The 23,544-nt window shown below is 45.7% G+C and overlaps 1 protein-coding gene across 11 annotated transcripts in view; it reads left to right on the top strand.

Moving 5' to 3' along the window:
• specc1la (sperm antigen with calponin homology and coiled-coil domains 1-like a) overlaps positions 1-23,544 on the top strand; it is a 388,745-nt gene that overhangs the window by 122,249 nt on the left and 242,952 nt on the right. For all 11 annotated transcript variants that reach the window (XM_041202169.1, XM_041202167.1, XM_041202168.1 and 8 more), the window contains 2 exons: positions 8,756-10,386; positions 12,841-13,048. In XM_041202169.1, coding sequence (XP_041058103.1) covers positions 8,756-10,386; positions 12,841-13,048 — 1,839 coding nt within the window. The remainder of the gene's footprint in view (positions 1-8,755; positions 10,387-12,840; positions 13,049-23,544) is intronic.

Here is a 23,544-nt window from a genome sequence, read left to right as displayed (position 1 = left end):
TATTCACTGTAACCGATATTAGGAGCTGCCTTGGGACCTTGGATGCTGTTCAGTGTAACCAAGATTAGGAGCTGCCCTGGGACACTGGATGCTGTTCAATGTAACCAAGATTAGGAGCTGCCCTGGGACACTGGATGCTGTTCACAGTAATGGAAATTAGAATCCAATTCAAGACACTGGATTCTGGTCACTGTAATCGAGATTAGGACCTGCCCTGGATCACTGAACGCTGTTCACTGTAATCGAGTTTAGGAGCTGCCCTGGGACAATGGGTGCTGTTCACTGTAACCGTGATTAGTAGATGTTTAGGGACACTGGGCGCTGTTCACTGTAACCAACATTAGGTGCTGCCCTGGGACATGGGCGTTCTTCACTGTAACAGAGATTAGGAGCTCCCCTGGGACGTTGGGTGCTCTTCACTGTAACAGAGATTAGGATCTGATTCAGGACACTGGATGCTGTTCACTGTACCTGAGATTAGGAGCTGATACTGGACCCTGGATTCTCTTAACTCTAACAGAGATTAGGAGCTGCTCTGGGACACTGCATGCTGTTCAATGTAACCGAGATTCAGAGCTGATTCAGTACACAGGATACTATTCACTGTAACCGAGATTAAGAGCTGCCTTGGGACGCTGGATGCTGTTCAATGTAACCAAGATTAGGAACTGCCCTGGGACACTGGATGCTGTTCAATGTAACCGAGATTAGAAGCTGTCCTAGGGCACTGGGTGCTGTTCACTGTAACCCAGTTTAGGAGCTGTCCTGGGACAATGGGTGCTGTTCACTGTAACCAATATTACGTGCTGCCCTGGGACATTGGGCGCTCTTCACTGTAACGGAGATTAGGAGCTGATTCAGGACACTGGATGCTGTTCACTGTATCCGAGATTAGAAGCTGTCCTAGGACACTGGGTGCTGTTCACTGTAACTGAGTTTAGGAGCTGTTCTGGGACAATGGGTGCTGTTCACTGTAACCAATATTACGTGCTGCCCTGGGACATTGGGCGCTCTTCACTGTAACGGAGATTAGGAGCTGATTCAGGACACTGGATGCTGTTCACTGTTACCGAGTTTAGGAGCTGCCCTGGGAACACTGGATGTTGTTCACTGTAACTGAGATTAGGAGCTGATTCAAGACACCGGGTGCTGTTCGCTGTATCCGAGATTAGAAGCTGTCCTAGGGTACTGGCTGCTGTTCACTGTAACCAAGATTAGGAGCTGATTCAGGACCCTGGGTGCTTTTCACTGTAACCGAGATTAGGAGCTGCCCTGGGACACTGGATGCTGTTCACTGTACCTGAGATTAGGAGCTGATTCTGGACCCTGGATTCCGTTTAGTGTAACGGAGATTAGAAGCTGCTCTGGGACACTGCATGCTGTTCAATGTAACCGAGATTCGGAGCTGATTCAGTACGCAGGATGCTATTCACTGTGACCGATATTAGGAGCTGCCTTGGGACACTGGATGCTGTTCAATGTAACCGAAATTAGGATCCGATTCAAGATACTGGATTCTGATCACTGTAATCGAGATTAGGACCTGTCCCGGGACACTGAATGCTGTTCACTGTAACTGAGTTTAGGAGCTGCCCTTTGACACTGGGTGCTGTTTACTAAACCGAGATTAGAATCTGAATCAGGACACTGGATGCTGTTCACTGTAACTGAGATTGGGAGGTGCATTGGGAGATTGGGTGCTGTTCACTGTAACCGAGATTAGGATCTGTTTAGGGACACTGGGCGCTGTTCACTGTAACCATGATTAGGTGCTGCCCTGGGACATTGGGTGCTCTTCACTGTAACGGAGATTAGGAGTTCCCCTGGGACATTGGGTGTTCTTCATTGTAACTGAGATTAGGATCTGCCCTGGGACACTGGTGCTGTTTACTAAAACGACATTAGGATCTGAATCAGGGCACTGGATGCTGTTCACTGTAACTGAGATTGGGAGCTGCATTGGGAGATTGGGTGCTGTCCTCTGTAACCGACATTAGGAGCTGTTTAGGGACACTGGGCGCTGTTCACTGTAACGGAGATTAGGAGCTCCCCTGGGATATTGGGTGCTCTTCATTGTAACTGAGATTAGGAGCTGATTCAGGACACTGGATGCTGTTCACTGTTATCAAGTTTAGGAGCTGCCCTGGGAACACTGGATGTTGTTCACTGTAACTGAGATTTGGAGCTGTTTCAGGACACTGGTTGATGTTGACTGTAACCGATATTAGAAGCTGTCCTTGGGTACTGGATGCTGTTCACCGTAACTGAGATTAGGAACTGCCCTGGGACACTGAATGCTGTTCACTGTAATTGAGACTCGGAGCTGCCCTTGGACACTGGATTCTGTTCAGAGTAAATGAAATTAGGAGCTGTCCTTGGACACTGTATGTTATTCATTGTAACTGATATTAGGAGCTGCCCTGGGACACTGGGTGCTGTTCACTGGAACCAAGATTAGGAACTCATTCAAGGTGCTGTATGGTGTTCGCTGTAACTGAGATTTGCAGCTGATTCAGGAGTCTGGGTGCTTTTCACTGTAACCAAGATTAGGAGCTACCCTGGGACACTGGATGCTGTTTACTGTACCTGAGATTAGGAGCTGATTTTGGAACCTGGATTCTGGTCACTGTAACCGTGATTAGGAGCTGCCCTGGCACACTGGATGCTGTTTACCGTACCTGAGATTAGGAGCTAATTCAGTACACAGGATGCTATTCACTGTAACCGATATTAAGAGCTGCCTTGGGACACTGGATGCTGTTCAATGTAACCAAGATTAGGAGCTGCCCTGGGACACTGAATGCTGTTCACAGTAACCAAAATTAGAATCTGATTCAAGACACTGGATTCTGGTCACTGTAATCGAGATTAGGACCTGCCCTGGGACACTGAACGCTGTTCACCGTAACCGAGTTTAGGAGCTGCCCTGGGACAATGGGTGCTGTTCTCTGTAACCGAGATTAGGAGATGTTTAGGGACACTGGGTGCTGTTCACTGTAACCAAGATTAGGTGCTGCCCTGGGACATTGGGCGCTCTTCACTGTAACAGAGATTAGGATCTGATTCAGGACACTGCATGTTGTTTACTGTTACCGAGTTTAGGAGCTGCCCTGGGAGGACTGGATGTTGTTCATTGTAACCGAGATTTGGAGCTGTTTCAGGAGACTGGTTGAAATTTACTGTAACCGAGATTAGGAGCTGATTCAAGACACTGGGTGCTGTTCACTGTATCCGAGATTAGAAGCTGTCCTTGGGTACTGGCTGCTGTTCACTGTAACCGAGATTAGGAGCTGCCCTGGGACACTGGATGCTGTTCACTGTACCTGAGATTAGGAGCTGATTCTGGACCCTGGATTCTATTTACTGTAATGGAGATTAGGAGCTGCTCTGGGACACTGCATGCTGTTCAATGTAACCGAGATTCGGAGCTGATTCAGTACGCAGGATGCTATTCACTGTAACCGAGATTAAGAGCTGCCTTGGGACGCTGGATGCTGTTCAATGTAACTGAGCTTAGGAGCTGCCCTTGGACACTGTATGCTGTTCTCTGTAACCAAGATTAGGAGCTGTTTAGGGACACTGGGTGATGTTCACTGTAACCAAGATCAGGTGCTGACCTGGGACACTGTGCGCTGTTCGGTGTTACCGAGATCAGTAGCTCCCCCGGTCATTGGGTGCTCTTCACTGTAATGGAAATTAGGAGCTGATTCAGGACACTGGATGCTGTTCACTGTTATCGAGTTTAGGAGCTGCCCTGGGAACACTGGATGCTGTTCACTGTAACCGAGATTTGGAGCTGTTTCAGGACACTGGTTGATGTTGAATGTAACTGAGATTAGCAGCTCTCCTGGGATAATGGGTGCTGTTCCCCGTCACTAACGTGTCTGGAGTGTCATTGAACAAGCTGACCTGCCTCTCCTATCTCCACGTCAACAATACAAATCAAATACCTGCACAAGACATATTGTTCTTCAATGAAAATCTAATGACAGTGATTTGAACATTGAGTCCTACCCTTACCCAGCCCCTCCCCTTTGATTCTCAGAATGAATTGCTGGATTCAGAAAGAAACAAAATGTGTGCAATGTGTTTTGCCCATTATTCAACACTGCTAATAAGTGATATGTTTGCTGACAGGAATGTTGAAAGTGGTTATGCCTGTCATGCCACTGTGCTTAAGTGATCATGCACCTTAAATTGTGTGGTAAGCTATTCTGGGCTATTTAAAGGGAGCTATTTTATGAGGGAGAGCGGAACGTATTCACCTCTTGTTGGAAGGTGAGATTTACTGCCTATCGTTTGGCCTAGGTTCCTGTCACTGGAGGAGGGGCAACTGCATTTCCATCGCATGCGTATTCAGGCTATTTAGTCAAGAGCCACTTTAAGTAATAAGCAGAGGGTCAGAGAACAGTTTCGTTCAGTTTTAATCCAATATATTGTGTGAACTCTTAAAGCTCCAGCAGCCAATAAGTGGATATTGGTTTAAATCCAAATGGAAAGGTTTTACCTGCTGGGGTCAGTGTATTGTCATTTGATGCAAAAGCCCATGTGTGCGTGGAGCAGGAATTGTCGGTTGTGAATTCTCCCATTTTCTGCATTGTCTCCCTGCACACATGGCACTGTTGTCTCTCGGGTGACCTTTGTTCTTATGAAGCCTGTGCTGTATTCTGTTTTCTTTATGAAGATCAGTTGATTCATCATGGGTATTATAATATAGTCTAAGTTCCAGAGTCTGGTGAAATGGAGATTAGGATTCCCGGGGATTGTGCATTTTTAAAATTGAATAGTGGAGAAATTGAGTTACTGTTCTGGATTTCAGTTGCTGTAGCTTTGTGAAAGAGTCTGATGTGAATATACCATGCACAGGGGACGTGCACTTTTCCCAAACTGAGCTCTATCCCTCCTCATCACCTGCCTTTTGTCTTCTTTCAGGGCAAGCTTGCTCACAACAGGCGGGAAAGGGCGTAGACTTAGGTGGGTATGGCCAACATCATTGCCCTCGGTGTATTCGAGGAAGCTGCAGCCGAGATCACTGGGGAGGACAGGGATTGCTCCTGTGGGGAAGGGGAGATCGGCCTGTCTCAACAACCCAGTGTGTATCAATCCCCCATCAGCTCATCACATCCTGGCAATCACTGTATCACACACCCATCAGCACTTCACACCCTGACAATCACTGTATCACACACCCATCAGCTCATCACACCCTGACAATCACTGTATCACACCCCCATCAGTACATCACATCCTGACAAACACTGTATCACACACCCATCAGCTCATCACATCCTGACAATCACTGTATCACACACCCATCAGCTCATCACACCCTGACAATCACTGTATCACACCCCCATCAGCACATCACATCCTGACAATCACTGTATCACACCCCCATCAGCTCATCACATCCTGACAATCACTGTATTACACACCCATCAGCTCATCACATCCTGACAATGTGTATCACACACCCATCAGCACTTCACACCCTGACAATCACACCCCCATCAGACCATCACATCCTGACAATCACTGTATCACAACCCCATCAGCTCAGAATTTAGTGGGCAGCCATCACCGAATTCTCTCGTTCTCTCTGTGGTGCTCTCAGCACCTTTGAAGATGGGGCTGGCCCCCATCACTCCAGCATCTGTGACCAGTGATACTGTGCACCAGCTCCTGAAGGGCTGAGGTGCTGAAGGTGGACACAATATCAGATGTGTCCAAAGTTTCATGGCTGCGTCTCTGAGGTGGCCCTGATCGTAGAGCGCAAGTGAGCTGCCCTCAGCCAGACATTCTCAGAGGCTATGTTAAATCAATGGAGTGTCCTCTCTGCATGTTGTCATCATCCTCCTGAGATCGAGCGACTATTAGGGCCTCCACAGCACCTCCATGACAGGAGCATTCTCATAGAGGGTATTGGAGCTGCCATAAGCCAGACTGGAGTCAAACGTTCACAAGAGCAATATGAGGATCTATGGGGACACCTCATTGCAGGTCGTCATCATCCTCCACAAATCAGGCAGTTATGAGGGCCTCCTGAGTGCGGCTGCCTCATCTAGCCAGTGTGAGCGCCTCACCCCCTCATCGTCACCACCGAGGACCCCCTCACCCTCATCCTGTTGGTGACCTTCTCACCTGAGGAGACCTTCATCTCCCGCTCAGCCTGCTCACCTCCCCATTGGAGCGCCAGGTTGTAAAGGACGCAGCAGACGACAATGTGTGACACCTTCTGTGGACTGAATTGCAGGGCTCCACCAGACCGGTGCAGGCACCGGAACCTCATCTTCACCATCCCGATGGTCTGCTCCACCAAATTATGAGTCGCAGCATGAGCCTCATTATAGCGTTACTCTGCTGCAGTCTGAGGCCGCCACACGGGTGTCATCAGCCACGGCCTTTGCAGGTAGTCCTTGTCCCCGAGGAGCCAACTCTGCAGCTTCTGTGGATGCTGGAAGACTACAGGGATCTGCGAGCAACTTTGGATGTAGGCATTGTGCATACTCCCTGGAAACCATGCGCACACCTGCAGGATGCCTTTCTGGTGGCCCTTGCTTCCTGGCTGTCCCGGTCCTGGGTGAAAAGCACTAAGTTGTGTGTCATGGAGAAGATGACATCTGTGACCTCATGGATGCATTTGTGGTTGGTGGATTGTGAAATCTCACAGAGGTCACCTGTGGAGCCCTGAAAGGAGCCACTGGCATAGAAATTAAGCATCAAAGTCACTTTCACAGCCGCTGGCAGTGGATGCCCTCCATGTCCCCTTGGTGCCAAGCCCTGCAGTAAGTGGCAGATGTGAGCCACCAGGTCCCTAGACATGTGCAGTCATTGGCAACACTGGTTCTCGGCCATCTGCAGGAATGGCAGGCAGAGTCTTTAGACCCTGGGTATTGCTAGGTGCCGACCAGCCACAGCTTGCTGCCACTCATGGGCTGTGTGTGCAGGAGCCCAGCAGCCCCTTCTTCATGAGGATGCTGCTCCTGCATTTGCATAGCCAGGCGCCTTAATTGCTTTCTCCTCAGTCTTCTATGGCCTCTGTAGGCCATCAGGCAAACAGCTAGGTCACCAGGATCCAAGATCCTGATGTGGCCCTCCTACAGCATGAAGGACATGGGGGACACTGGTCAAAACCAGGATGCTGAGATTGCAAGTGGCTGTGAGCACCTCCAGCAATGACTGTGACATGATCAGCATGGGTGAGGAAATTGTACAGCATTGTGTATGTAGTCCAACTTCTCCGCAGTCCAATATAGTGGTGGCGGACTCGAAGTTTGTGCCGGGGGGTGGGGTAGGGTATGGAGTGCTTGGTGCCCCTTTGGTGCCACTGTGATGCTTGCATGGGCGGGCAGGTTAGGAGCCCAACCCCAACCATACAACCATATCACTGTGGCTGATCCTCATCTACCTCAGTTGCAGTGGCATGATCAGTTTATACAGGTGTCCCTAATGTGTGACCACTTCCCTCACTTACAGGTCTGGCAGCATCGGTAGAGAAGAAAAGAGTTGACATTTCGAGTCCTCATGACCCTTCAACAGAACTGATTTTTCTTTACAAGGAGAGGGGTGAAATATAAGCTGGTTTAAGGTGGGGGGTGAGGGGGGGCGTGGGGTGGGGTGGGGTGGGGGGTGGGGGTTGTGGGAGGGGGGAGAGAAGTGGAGGGGGGCGTGCCTGTGTGCAGGATGTAGCGCCAGGGCAGCACTTAACACCCCACCGACAACGACCACCTCCGATGCTGGCCAGCACTTGCCCCTGGCACCAACCCCCCCCCCAACTCCCCTTCATGTAGCTCAGTGGTAGACACCTTGCTGTTGAGTCAGGAGGTTGTAGGTTCAAACCCCACTCCAGTACAGTACTTGTCAGCCTAAGCTATGCACTATTCAGTGCAGTACTTGAAAGTAAAAGCAAAATACCGCGGATGCTGGAAATCTGAATATAATACTGCAAAATGCTAGAAAAACTCAGGTCTGGCAGCATTTGTGGAGGGAGAAACAGAGTTAAGTCTTGAGTTTGTATGACTGTTCTTCAGAGCTGGAGAAGAGTCATACTGACCCAAAACATTTAACTCCATATCTCTCTCCACAGATGAGTTTTTTCAGCATTTTCTGTTTTTATTCTAGTACCGAGAGAGTGCTACACTGTTGCCAGCACCATCTTTTACGTGGGTCTTAACACTGAGGCATGTCTGCCTGTTCGGATGACGATAAAAGATTCAAGGACATATTCGATGGATTATCTGATTGCTGTTGTTGGTCCTAGCTATGCACAAATTGGCTGTTCATGCAATAACAATGACGACACTTCAAAAGTAATCATTGGTTATGAAGAGCATCAGAGTGTCTCAAAGGTGTGAAAGGTGCTACTTAAAGGCAAGCTCACTCATTCCTCAGGAGGTGCTGTATCCATTCCAAATTATTCAAACTATTTCAAGAAGTCGGCTTCATTTCAGCAAGTTGCGTTGCTCTTCTTTGTTGGACACCAAAAGTTACTGTTTCCAGTGCTGTGCTGAGCAACTGTAGATTTTATTGTGTGATGGCTGTGTATGTCTCAAGTTCTAGAGATGTTTGTCCTTTATTGGAGACTGGAAATTAAAATGTTATCATATAGTTTTATTTTTGAGAGGGACGCCAGCTGTTTTTTCACAATTATCTAACTGGGTATAAGAAAAATATCTAAGTCTAATAGATAAGGTATTTATGTTTTTTGTAATGTCCTCTGTGGATATGCTAAGTTTCTTTTACTTTTGTCACCTAGGTACGAATGCCACAGCCAAACGAAATGCAGCTGCAGGAAATAAAGAAATCAGTTGGAACAGAGAGAAAATCCGTGATCGGCCACGGCAGAGCACAAATAAAAAGTTATCCTCCAGCAGCCAGGGAGGGAATGATGCTGCTAAACGCTCACGCAGCCGGATAGCAGCAGAGTCTGAAACTCGAATGAGTAAGTCTAAATCTGATGGGCAGATCAGTGATAAAACTGCTCTAGAAGCAAAGGTAAAAGATCTCCTTGCTTTAGCTAAAAATAAAGACATGGAGATCCTGCTCCTTAGAAATGAACTTCGAGACATGCGTGCCCAGCTGGGACTGAGCAATGACTTGTTGGAAGGAGAGGGAGAAGAGAAGATTGAAGTAAAAGAAGGTGTTGTACCCCATCAGCCTAGAGATGTGGAGTCAAGTCTTCTCCAGTTGGAAGAGCAGAACAGTACAATCCGGGATGAGCTGAATCAGCTGAAAAATGAGAATCGAATGCTAAAAGATCGATTAAATGCTCTTGGCTTCTCTTTGGAGCAAAAGTTAGACACTGCAGAGAAGCTGTTTGGCTTTCAGTCCTCAAGCCCTGAGGTAGCTGCTGGCAACCAAAGTGATGGAGGCACCTTAACTTCCTCAGTGGAGGGATCAGCACCTGGGTCTATGGAAGATCTCCTGAGCCAGGATGAGAACACATTAACTGACAATCGCAGCAATTCTCTGGACAACTTGGACAGTGAATCCAGTGAAGTCTACCAACCGCTTACTTCCAGTGATGATGCATTGGATGCTCCATCATCGTCTTCTGAATCTGAAGGCGCACCGAGTAGGGAGCGCTCGAGGAAGGGGAGCAGTGGGAATGTAAGTGAGGTGTCGGTGGCTTGTTTAACAGAACGCATTCACCAAATGGAAGAAAATCAGCATAGCACAGCAGAGGAGCTCCAAGCTACCCTTCAGGAACTTGCAGATCTTCAGCAGATAACACAGGAGTTGAATTCTGAAAATGAAAGGTTAGGGGAGGAAAAAGTCATTCTGATGGACTCCTTGTGTCAGCAAAGTGATAAGTTGGAGCACTTCAGTCGACAGAATGAGTATTTTCGCTCCTTGCTGGATGAGCACCACATTTCTTATGTTTTAGATGAAGATGTAAAAAGTGGCCGCTACATGGAACTAGAGCAGAGGTATATGGACCTTGCTGAAAATGCACGTTTTGAACGTGAGCAACTTCTTGGAGTACAGCAACATTTAAGCAACACCCTGAAAATGGCAGAGCAAGACAACAAGGATGCGCAGGAATTGATAGGTGCTCTCAAAGAGCGTAACCACCAAATGGAACGGATCATGGAGTCTGAACAAAAAGCCAAAACAGCCCTTGCTGGGGCATTGGAAGAATATAAAGCAACTATTGCAAATGATCAGATTGAGCTGAACAGATTCAAGGCTCTGTTAGAACATGAGAAACAGAAGGTTGCAGACTTGTATGCTTTCCACAACGCAGGTGACAAGTCAGATTTACAAGAACTGTTGGAGACTACACGACTGGACAAAGAGAAAATTGAGGCCTTATACAATAACCTCCAGGAAGAACTGGCCCATACTCGCAATGATGCAAACCAACTACAGGATACCCTTGCTAAGGTATGATGAGTTGTTGAAGTAATGAACAAACATCACTTTTATAAGGGAATCGCCAAAACAGATTCCTACAAATGTTTGCTGGTGTGTGAACTATATCAATTATTGAGTTTTAAATACAAAGTATGCCATCTCTCCTTACAATCCAACACTTGGAACCTTGACAACATTCTGATGAACTTCCTTGCTTTCGTTCTCTTTACCTCTGTTCATACAGCCAAGGAAGCCATATGCTCTTTTAACAGGCTTCTTAGCTTATCCTGTTACCTTCAAAGATTTGTGTATATACAACCCAGGTTTATTTGTTCTTGTACTCCCTTTAAAATTGTACCTTTTAGTTCATATTGGCTCTCATTCTTCCTACCAAATTGTACACCTGCATTAAATTTCATGCCTGCCCATTTCACCAGTCTATGTCCTCCTGAAGTCTGTTATTACCCTCCTCATGGTTTATACTTCCCCAAGTTCCATTTTATCTGCAGGCTTTGAAATTATGCCCTGCATACTCAAGTCCAGGTTATTAATATGTATCAGAGCAGTGGTCTGAAACCTGACATGCAGGGAACACCACTGAACACTTACCCTACCAACTTAGAAAAACAACCATTCACCACCACCACTTGTTTTCTGTCTCTTAGCCAATTTTGTATCCATGCTGTCCCTTTAATCCCGTTGGTGCCCATTTTGCTAGCAAGTTTACTATGTGGCATTTACTAATAATTTGGATTCCCATCCTTTACCCCTTTTTGTGACTTGTCTGTACCTGAGCTGATGAAAGTCCACATACACATCAACCACACAATTCTCTTCAACCCTCTCTGTTACTTCATCAAAGTACTCAAGCAAATTAGTCAAACATGATGTACCTTTAACAACTCTCTGCTGGTTGTCACTGATTAATCCAGGTTTTTACCAAGTGAAATTAATTTTCTCAGATTATTGTCTCTGAAAGTTTCTGCACCATGGACATTAGGCTGACCAATCTGTAACTTCTGGATTTACCCCTTCTCCCCTTTTTAAAATAGGGGTGTAACATTTGCAACCCTCCAGTACTCAGACACCATCGCCATATCTTAGGAGCATTGGCATAGTGTGACCAGAGGCTCCACAATTTTCACCCTTGCTTTCCTTAACAACTTTGGATGTATCCCATCTAGACCGGGTAACTTTGAGGACTGCCAACATTTTAATCATCTCCTATTTATTTTTATTCTATCCAATTTCTCTACAGCCTCCTCCATTGTTGCTTCATTGGCAGTAGTGTCCTCCTTTGTGAAGACAGATGTGAAGTACTCATTCAGTACCTCAGCTATGCTCTCTCTCCACAAGATCATTTTCTTTTTGGCTCCTAATCAGCCCCACCCTTCCTTCAAATATCCTTTTACAGTCCATAAATTAATTTTTAAAAAACTTCAGTGGGCAACATAAAAGGATCACTAACCTATTCTTAAACGCTCTCTTTGATTCTCCTATTTCCTTTCTCAGTTCATCTATGTACATTCTATATTCAGCTTGATTTTCAAATGTATCATCAACTTGCCACTTATCACAAACATCCCTTTGCTGTTTTATTTTAATCTCTGTATTTTAGTCATTCAGGGAGCTCTAGCTTTGGATTCCCATCCTTTACCCCTTTGTGGCAATGTGCCTTGTCTGTACCTGAGCCGCCACCTTTCTGAAGGCCTCCAAAGAGTTGTCCAACCATTTATCATTGTACGGATTGTATGTGGCTCTTTGGAGGGAATGCTAATGGAAATGCTAATAAAAGTGAAGAGATGGGGGTAGATCACTAGGAGTGCAGGGGTAAAGCTGACGATGTGATTGGATGGAAAGCAATGTTGGGTGCTTTCTGTAGTCGACAGTTGAGCTGTAACACCAATTTATACCTGACCAGGCAGCCCAAAATCTTACTCATGGTATAAAAAGGATTGTAACCACAGTGATAAAAGGAGGCCTAGGGGATAAAAGATGGCTAAATTTATTTTTTCCAAACGTGGATAGTTGTTTCCTTTTGTTCTGAGTTCTTTTATTACTAATCTACGTAATAGGAAGGGACATGAGGAATAATATAGTAGTTGCTGATGTTAAAGAAAAGAAAAAGACCTGCATTTATTCTGAGCTATTCACAACCCCGGGATGGCCTAAAGTGCTTTTGAAATGTAGTCACTATTGTAATGTTAGAAAATCAAAAGCCAGTTTTCCATAGTAATGAGATAAATGATTGGATCATCTGTTTATGTTATTGGTGAGGGATAAATGTTGTGTGCCCGCTGATCTTCTGCCAGTTTTCAGGCTAAATTATTTAAGATTCATGCCTAAATTATTTGGCTCTTTTTCTATCCTTGTCTTTCTCGGTGCTCTTCCCAAACTTCACCTGTATTAACCACTGACTGCAGCATGTACCCCCTGGAATGTAATCATGGTACTTTCTCAGTTGTTGTATTCTCTATGTTTCAGGTTGAAGATGAATACAAAATTTTCCAGGAAGAAGCCAAAAAACAGATAGACGACCTTAACCTGAATGTGGAGAAACAACGAGCTGAACTGGAAGAGAAAGAAACTGAGATAAATGACATGAAAGAGACCATTTTTGAGCTAGAGGATGAAGTGGAACAACATCGAACAGTCAAACTCCACGATAACCTCATCATCTCAGACTTGGAGAGTAAGTGCAGTGAAATCCAGCTGTTGAAACATCTAAACTTTCCTCCCTCATTTCCAGGTTGTTTGCGGTGTGCTGGGTTGCAATTGAAGTATCTGTGTGCAAATCCTATTTTTGCTCAGTGGGATTGTTTATAGCTGGTTTTTGTCAGGGATTCTGGAAATATAAATTTACAATTTTTGTATCATATTCATTTGATTTCTGATAAGCATTCCACAGTATGATAATAAATTGGATTCTTTATGGACTTGAGTTCGAGCAGGGATCCAAGATCAGTTTAGGCTTGTATAAGAGGGATACCAGTTTATGAAAGGGATTGACATGGGAAAGTGACAGCCATTAGGTAATAGCAGGCAAGGCACAGGATACAAGGTGGGTGGCACTGTGGAGAATAGTTCTGTTATTTTGGAGACAGAAATGGGAGGTCACAGTCCTTGGAGGGCAACCTTGAAAGATTCACTGAGAATTAAAATTAAAAGTGTTTAATTATGTCAGAAAAGTGTTGTGAAGTGTTGTAGGACAGGAAGTGAGTGCGCACACAAAACATTTCACCTCCACTGCTACCCAGAAGTACATTTTATCTTTAGGTTGTTGATGCTTTGATCTTGCTATAACGTTACCATACTGATATTAACAGGACTGAGGTTTCTGTTATTTCATTGTGGTATTCTTACTGTGTTGAGAAGTGAGTGCCTTATACATGTGAGATTTCAGTTTGTCCTTATAGATGCATTCTCTGCAGTTCATGCTCCATGTGAAGTGACGGAAAGAATTATAAATACATTAATGAGGGAGGGGGAAGATGATGTGGAATTCTTGAACAGCATTTTGCAGGATGCAGGCTGCTGCAGTTTCATATAGGGTGAACTGAACATGCCTTGTATAAACAAATTAGAAAGTGAATCAACACCCTCTAATGGGGGAAGGCTGCTATTACAGCAGGCTAGCTTAAAGTACTGCACAGGAATCTGTTCAAACTTCACTAACAAATTCATATTCCACAATGCTGTAGCTCTTGGATCCAGATCCTTAATTCAGATAAATGTAACTCAGTTAAATGACGATCATTTTTCTTAATATAATCTATTCTGTTTTTCCTGACATTCTTCTGCCCACCCACCAATTAAATTAAAAGATTGAAAGTTTTTGCAGTGTTTGTGTCGTTGCTCCATTTTAGTTTGTGGAAAGGCCAATCTTTTTAATTTATTCTTTCATGGGATGTGGGCGTTTCTGGCAAGGCCTGCATTTACTGCCCATTCCTAATTTCCCTTGAGAAGGTGGTAGTGAGCCGTCTTCTTGAACTGCTGCAGTCCATGTGTTGTAGGTACACCCACAGTGTTGTTAGGGAGGAAGTTCCAAAATTTTGACCCAGTGATAGTGAAGGAATGGCAGTATAGGTCCAACCGAGGATCCAACAAGGGAACCAACAAGAGAGAAAAATATACTTGACCTCATCCTCACCAACCTGCCTGCCGCAGATGCATTTATCCAGTATCGGTAGGAGTGACCACCGCAGTCACTCTAGAGATGAAGTCTCGCTTTCACATTGAGGATACCCTCCATCGTGTTGTGTGGCACTACCACCATGCTAAATGGGATAGATTTCAAACAGATCTAGTATCTCAAGATTGGGCATTCATTTGGCACTGTGGGCCATGAGTAGCCGCAGAAAATGTACTCGAACACAATCTGTAACCTCATGGCCCGGCATACCCCTCAATCTATCATTACCACCAAGCCAGGGGATCAACCCTGGTTCAATGAAGAATGCAGGAGGGCATGCCAGGAACAGCACCGGGCATACCTAAAAATTAGTTGTCAACCTGGTGAAGCAACAACACAGGCCTACTTGATTGACTTTTTTGAGAAGGTGACCAGGTGTGTAGATGAGGGCAGTGTAGTTGGTGTAGTTTATATGGATTTCAACAAAGCCTTTGACAAGGTCCCACATGGGAGACTTATAAAGAAGGCAAATGCACATGGGATACAGGGTAATTTGATAAGGTGGATTCAAAATTGGCTTAGTTGTAGGAGGCAGAGGGTGATGACAGAAGGATGCATTAGTGACTGGATCTGTGCTGGGACCCCTATTATTTATCATTTATATAAATGACATAGATGACGATGTGGGGGGTAGGATAATAAGTTTGCGGATGACACAAAGATTAGCCAGGTAGTTAACAGTGAGGTTGAGTGTCTTGGGCTACAGGAAGATATAGACGGGACGGTCAAATGGGCAGATAAGTGGCAGATGGAATCTAACTCTGAAAAGTGTGAAGTGATACAATTTGGAAGGAGTAATTTGACAAGGAAGTATTCAATGAACGGCATGGCACTAGGAAGTTCTGAGGAACAAAGAGACCTTGGCGTGTGTGTCCATAGATCTCTGAAGATGGAGGGGCATGTTAGTGGGGTGGTGAAAAAGGCATATAGGACACTTGTCTTTATCAATCGAGGCATAGATTACAAAAGTAGGGAGGTCATGTTAGAGTTGTATAGAACCTTGGTGAGGCCACAGCTGGAGTAGTGTGTGCAGTTCTGGTTGCCACATTATAGGAAGGATGTGATTGCACTGGAGGGGATGCAGAGGAGATTCACCAGGGTGTTGCCTAGGATGAAACATTGAAGTTACGAAGAGAGTTTGGATAGAGTTGGGTTGTTTTCGTTGGAGCATGGAAGACTGAGGGGCGACCTGATCGAGGTGTACAAGGTTATGAGGGGCATGGACAGGGTGGATAGGGAACTGTTCCCCTTAGTTGAAGGGTCAGTCACAGGGGGCATAAGTTAAAGATGAGGGGCAGGAGGTTTAGGGGGGATGTGAGGAAAAAATTTTTTACCCAGAGGGTGGTGATGGTCTGTAATGCACTGCCTGGGAGGGTGGTGGAGGCAGGTGGCCTCACATCCTTTAAAAAGTACCTGGATGGGCACTTGGCACGTCATAACATTCAAGGCTATGGGCCAAGTGCTGGTAAGTGGGATTAGGTAGGTAGGTCAGGTGTTTCTCAAGTGTCGGTGCAGACTCGATGGGCCGAAAGGCCTCTTCTGCACTGTGATTCTGTGATACTTGTGTGCCAAACAGCATAAGCAGCAAGTGATAGACAGAGCTAAATGGTCCCACAATCCAAGCTCACTGGAGCAGAAGGTTCCACAAATATCCCCATCTCAATGATTGGGGAACCCAGCACATCAGGGCAAAAGATAAAGCTGAAGCATTTGCTACAATCTTCAGCCAGAAGTACCGAGTGAATGATCCATCTTGGCCTCCGGAGGTCCCCAGCATCACAGATGCCAGCCTTCAGCCAATTCAGTTCACTTCACTTGATGTCAAGAAATAGCTGAAAGCACTGAATACTGCAAAAGCTTTGGCCCTGACAATATTCTGGCAATAGTACTGAAGACTTGTGCTCCAGAACTTGCCACGCCCCTAGCCAAGCTGTTCCAGTACAGCTACAACACTGGCATCCACCCGGTAATGTGGAAAATTGCCCAGGTATGTCCTGTAAACAAAAAGCAGTACACATCCAACTTGGCCAGTTACCGCCCCATCATTCTATTCTCGATCATCAGTAAAGTGATGGAAGAAGTCATCAATAGTGCTATCAAGTGGAACTTGCTTAGCAATAAACTGCTGATGCCCAGTTTGGGCACCGCCAGGGTCACTCAGCTCCTGACCTCAATACAGTCTTGGTTCAAATATGGACAAAGGCGCTGAACTCCTGAGGTGAGGTGAGAGTGACTACCTTGGACATCAAGGCCGCATTTGACTGAGTGTGGCATCAAGGAGCCCTAGCAAAACTGGAGTCGGGGGAAATCAAGGGGAAAGCTCTCCGCTGGTTGGAATATACCTAGCACAAAGGAAGATAGTTGTTGTTGGAGGTCAGTCATCTCAGCTCCAGGACCTCACTGCAGGAGTTCCTCAGTGTAGTGCCCTCAGCCCAACCATCTTCAGTAGCTTCACCAATGACCTTCCTTCTATCATAAGGTCAGAAGTGGGGATGTTTGCTGATGATTGCACAATGTTCAGCACCATTCGTGACTCCTCAGATACTGAAGCAGTCCATGTCCAAATGCAACAAGTCCTGGACAATATCCAGGCTTGGGCTGACAAGTGGCAAGTAACATTCGTGCCACACAAGTGCCAGGCCATGACCATCTCCATCAAGAGAGAATCTAACCATCGACCCTTGACATTCAAAGGCATTACCATCACTGAATTCCCCATTATCAACCTTCTTGGAGTTACTATTCACCAGAAATTGAACTGGACTAGCCACATAAATACTGATGACTACAAGAGCAAGTCAGGGGCTAAGAATCCTGCAACGAATAACTCACCTCCTGATTCCCCAAAGCCTATCTACAAGGTACAAGTTAGGAGTGTGATGGAATACTCTCCACTTCCCTGGATGAGTGCAACTCCCCAACACTCAAGAAGCTTGACACCATCCAGGACAAAGCAGCCCGCTTGACTGGCACCATATCCACAAACATCCACTCCCTCCACCACCAATGCACAGTGGCAGCAGTGCGTACCAGCTATACGATGCACTGCAGGAACTCACCAAGGCTCCTTCAACAGCACCTTCCAAACCCACAACCACTACCATCTGGAAGGACAAGGGCAGCAGATAAATGGGAACACCACCACCTGGAAGTTCCCTTCCAAGTCACTCACCATCCTGACTTGGAAATATATTGCAGTTCCTTCACTGTCGCTGGGTCAAAATCCTGGGACTCCTTCCTAACACCACTGTAGGTGTACCTACACCACATGGACTGCAGCAGTTCAAGGAGGCAGCTCACCACCACCTTTTCAAGGGCATCTAGGAATGGGCAATAAATGCTGGCCCAGCCAGCGAAGCACACATCCCGTGAAAGAAAAAAAATGAGAAAGTTAGGTGAGTGGCTTAGAGGAGAATTTCCAGGTGGTGGTGTTCCCATGTATCTGCTGCCCTTGTCCTTCTAGGTGGCGGAGGTAGCGGGCTTGGCAGGCACAGTCGAAGAAGCCTTGGTGAGTTGCTGCACTTTATCTTGTAGACGGTACACACTGCTGCCACAGTGTATCAGTGGTGGAGGGAGTGAATGTTGAAGGTGGCGGATGGGATGCTGAACAAGCAGGCTGCTTTGTCCTGGACAGTGTCGAGTTTCTTGAGTGTGTTGAAACTGCACTCATCCAGGCAAGTGGAAGGCTGGACTGCTTGTTGTATCTCAGACCTTTGAAGCCATGACGTCAACCTAGGTAGATAAGCTAAACAGCATCCGTAAACCTTCAACTCACCCATATATTTGTTTGTACAAATGTTCTTCTGGTGTCTTGTACCAAGAATCAAATACAGAAGTAATATTCGACTAAGGAATGATGCAGTTCTTCACAGTAGTTCACATTTTTTAGATGGCCAGCCAGTAGTTTAGCCATTGACTTTTCACCTTTGGGAGCAGCCAGACCAATGCGTTAGTGCATACCCTGGCTATAAGGATCTTATGAAATGAATGTAAATAGTGCCGTTCTGTTTCCCAATGTTCACAGGCCCAGTACATGATACATCTAACTCAAAACAATTGACACCTCAATTGGAGGCTGCAGGAAAGCATGGAGAAAGAAATGTGCCTGTGATTCACAAGTGTGATCATGTGGCTAGTTTAAATGACCCATTAGAACTAGAGCAATGAACTGCTTGTGCATCCAAGGCATTGCGGAAACCCACTCATGAGAATATTTGCCAGCTTATCAATATTTCAAAAGTTAACACTGATAGAAAATCATTCCTTTGGGTGATCTCATTTAAACATGCAAAATGCTGAAGAGGTTTGACAGGATAGATAATGAGAAGTGGTTTGCCCTGACTGGGGAACCTAGAATACGGGGAAACAGTCTCAGGATAAGGGGAGAATCATTTTGAACTGAGATGAGAGGTTTCTTCACTCAAAAGCTTGTGAATCTTTGGAATTCTAGAGGGCTGTGGATGTTCTATATTTGAATTTATTTAAGGTTGAGATCGACAGATGTTTGATCTCCCAGGAAATCGAGGAGTATGGAGAGTGGGTGGGCAAGTAGAGTTCGGGCTGAAGATCAGCCATGACTATATTGAATGGTGGAGCGGGCTTGACAGCTCCTGTGGTCTACTCCTGCTCCCACTTTTTTATAATGTTCCCAGAGGTGCCTCATGGACTTTTTTTTTAAAGTAGTAACACTCAAAATTGTTACTTTTTAAATACTTGTTGCTGAGGGGGTTTGCTGTGCTCCCTCGGCCTCCATCGATCGGCTGTTGCTCGGTCACCCCCACTCCTCCCTTAGCTGGGTCGCACTCAGCACCCTTACTCCCCCTTCCCTCCCCACTTCCCAGTGGGCTTTCTTTCAGTGCGCACCCCCCTCCCCCAATTGGGCTCTCTTTCAGTCCACCCTTGGCAGGCACTCTCCTAATCCCTGCCCCCCTCATCTCCATTGGGCTCTCTCTTGGTTCTCTCCCCCCCGCCCCTGACCCGCTCCCAGTGGGCTAGTTGAGCGGGATCTTTGTGCTTTTGTCCTTTTGTGTGGGATATGGGTGTTTTGAATGTGTTAAAAAGTCTGCTGATGCTCTCTTAGCAACTTGTTCATTCATGTATAATTAAGTGTTTGTGTTTCCTAGCAACCGACAGGCAATAGTACTGCATGAATGTTAGTCATCTTTATCGCTCTGTATTAGTGTAAGCTTTTGCTTAGCAGTAGGTCTTTCACCTCTGAGGCAAAATGTTGTAAGTCCGAGAGATTTGAGCCCATATCCAGGCTGACACTCCAGTAAAAGTACTGAAGGAGTGCTGTACTGTCAAGAGCTGCTGTCAGATCAGCCTCACCTCCCCTTATGGTTGGTTTGTGCTGTGCTGTGTGTCTGTCTGTCTTATTGATCAACGTTAGATAATTCGATGATTGTTTTTCTAAATTACGAGATTTCCTGCTTTGTTGAATGATATAATGGCTTACGTTTGAAAGACAGTACAGATTTTATTATGTAATGGCACAATTCACCTTGGATATTTGCAGCTAGTTTATCAGCCAGACCTCAACCTTGCTTAAATGAGCACCGGTTCAAGCTGCTCATGATTGTAGGCTGGTCTGTGGCACAGACTACACCAAACTTCAGCTTCAGCAAGAACTGCAGTTTTATACAGGGATAAACATTGTCCCTGAATATCCTGTGTCATAACAGCGGATAACAGCCCGAATTACTTATGGGAATATTGAACTTTTTGAGGAAGATATGTGTTTTTTGAAAAGGAGATTGAAGCAAAAGCTGGCTGAGACTATAAAGTAACCATTTTCTGGAAAATTCCAATGTGGATTATACTTGACTGACTAGTCCAGAGAGGACTTGGAATGTCACATCTAAAAGGTGTCAAGGCCTACTTGAGATCCAAAGGAAGAGCTGTAATGCAAAATCTGAACTGTAATCTCCCGTGATTGCGGAGATAATGGAGAGAGATTACCATCTCAACAGAGACCATCTCCTTTTGACTTGTATCTCAGAATGTGGAAATAGTCTGAGTTGAAAGAAAGCAGATTCTGGACAAAAGGCATGTTTGTTTTTCCCTTCCAGGAGTACACAAGGGAAGGGGTTAAAAAGCCAGCTGCAAACCTGATGTGTGTGTGTTAGCTGTGGTGTGCTGATTCTGGTGAGCTAGTGTGTCCTATGAGGGTCACAGCTGCAGAACACCAACTGGGCATCCTTGCAGCTTGCAGGTAAAAAAAAGTCTTTCTCTGGTCCTGAAGGCAAATCACAAGTCAGCAAAGCCACAGCCAAAAAGAAAATGGAACAACTCCTCCAGCTAACCTGCAGAACCAAGAGTTTCCAAACCAATTACTCAGCTGCCAAAGTCAGCTCGACCAGAATCACCCAACTTAGCAGCCGCAATGTTTCACCACCTACTTACGGACAAGCCAAAGACTGAATCATGTATCTTTATTAACTTCTATTTTGCACTCAACTCCTCATTTCCAATCTGTGTATTTGTGTGTTGCGTTTTTATTATTTTTTCTTGGGTTTTATTAACTTAACAAACTCACTCTTTGACTTAAGAAAGCCTGGTTAAATTGGCTCCTTCTAAGACATAAATACATTTGGACTGGGAAAAGGGATCAATTTTAAATTAAATCTTGTTGCAACCAACTGAGGGGGTTGAATAAATAAGGGAAGCTCACTCATTCCATCTCACCCAGGAGCATAACAAAATTGGGATCCCTTTCGGGAAGTTAACAATTTGGGGTATCTTGTCTGGGATCATATCAAATTGGGGGACTTCGCCTGGGGACCTGTCATAACAAATTGGGAGCTCTGTGTTGGGATAGTTTCCACAGATGAAATGAAAGAATTAGAGTGGGGAAAGTAAATTGTTCCTTTGAAACCAATTTTTAAAACTGTAAAAGGCTTTCTTGATTCTGTATTACTAAAGTATAGAAATGTCCACATTTGATTCCAGTACTTTTCTGGGAGAATTAGGGGAAGTTACTTCTGAGGATTTAAAAGTTTTGTCCCTTGAACAGTTAAAAGATTTTGTGAGGCACTTAGGATTAGAATTTTGTCCACGGTGGAAGCCTTCTTTATCCCTTTTGAGTGGTTAGCACAGCAGTTATAGAGGCCAGTCCAATATTGGTCCTTATTACTGCAGAGTATGCTTTCAGGGAAAACTTGAGACATTTACTCCCTTTTGCCTGAGGAAAATGCCATGACCATGAGGCAGTGCAAAAGGCTCTATTGAATGTGTAACGGTTATTGCCGGAGGCGTACTCTCAGAAATTCCATAGCCTCAGGAAACGGCCTGACCAGACGGACCTGGAATTTGAAAGGCTTAAGCAACTTGCTTTTCACCAGTGGGTGCGGGCACTTAAAACAGAAGCCCCTTACAAAAACTTCAGTGAAGTAATCACCTGGAGGAGTTTAAAGGCTCCATACCCTTTCCAATAGGAACACACCTAGAGGAACAGAGGGTGTCTGGTGCCAGGCAGGCAGCCACACTGACTGATGATTATGCATTGATCCACAAACCTTTGTTCCAGAAGAGACCCTCCCCTAGTCACCCCAACCAATTGGAAAGGATCGAGGTGGAAAGAGTAATAGGAAACTGAGCATCCAAGGGAGAGAGGGAAATGCTGGTGGCCCTCCTCAGGACAGAAAGCGTGGTGCTGAGATGAAAAGTGAGGCCAAGCACCCTGTGTGTTTTAACTGCCAAAAGGTGGGGCACATCCAGGCCAATTGCTGAAGGTTATGGGAAAAGCCAGTGGGATTTATCACTGTGCAAAGAACGGGAGTTAGTCAAACAGCATACTAGACCAGGCTATAGCTCTGACTGCAACTGAGAATCCCTGCAGATGCACTCTTGAGGGTGCGGATGAGGTTAAACAAATCCCTGAGAGTTACAAGGATCTTGTATCTGAAGGAAGGTTGGCCACATTTCCCCAGGCTGCGGCGAGTAAGCCGGTAGTGATATTGAGGGATACAGGTACCAGCCAAACTGTACTGCTGGGAAAAAGCATGACCTTCCCACCAGAGAGTGCAGGAAGTACCAAGGTGTTGGTAAAGGGGATTGAAGGAGGGACCATGTCCTTTATACTAGGGCATCTGGAGTGCAAACCTTGTGTCAGGACCAGTGACCCTGGGTGTTGTCCCCATGTTGACCTGCTTCTTGGCAGTGACCTGGCGGGGTCAAAGGTAACAGCATCCCCAGTGGTCTCAGAAAAGCCAACTGAGGTCAGGGAGACTGAACAGCTGCAGGAGAAAGTGCCTGGAATTTTCCCTTACTGTGTGGTGGTCTATGGCCAGACAGGCTCCATCAAGTGGAGGCTGAAGTGTCCCTGGAGACAGAAGACCCTATTTCCTGGTTATCTGAAACCTTTTTCATGAGTCTAGAAGACCCTAAAGAGGCAATAAGTAGATCTTCCTTGGTAGCAACTCAGCAAGCTGACCCACTGTTAAAAACATTAGCTTGGTCTACCCACACTGAAGCTAAGGGAGAAGCAGCCCCTAAAAGCTACTACATTAAAAATGAGGTACTGATAAGGAAATGGAGATTCCCTCACAGACCTGCAAATGAGTGGACAGTGATCCACCAGGGAGTGGAGCTGCTGAGGTACCATGGGGAAATCTTGCGACTAGCTCACGAAATTCCAGAGGCTGGTCACGTTGGTCTGTATAAAACCCAAGCCCGCATCAGCCAGCATTTTTATTGGCCACTCCTCAAGGATGTAGTAAGGTTTTTCAGAACCTGTCAGGTTGAGGGAAAACTCGAGCCTGCAGGAAAACCTGCACCTATGACTCCTGTGCCAGCTTTAGGGGAATGATCCATCACTGTGTTAGTGGACTGTGTTGGGCCCCTGTCCAAAACAAAAGGGGGCTTAGTATCCCCTTTCCATCATGGAAGTGGCTACTGCTTCCCAGAGACTTTTCCCGTGAGAACCATATCTGCCAAAACAGTGGTGAGGGAGTTGATCCAATCCTTTACCAGGTATGGGCTGCCCACCAAGATCCAGT

The sequence above is a fragment of the Carcharodon carcharias genome, chromosome 13 (genome assembly GCF_017639515.1).
Source record: "Carcharodon carcharias isolate sCarCar2 chromosome 13, sCarCar2.pri, whole genome shotgun sequence".
Taxonomy (NCBI): Eukaryota; Metazoa; Chordata; class Chondrichthyes; order Lamniformes; family Lamnidae; genus Carcharodon; species Carcharodon carcharias.
This window is presented reverse-complemented; position numbering and strand designations above follow the sequence as displayed.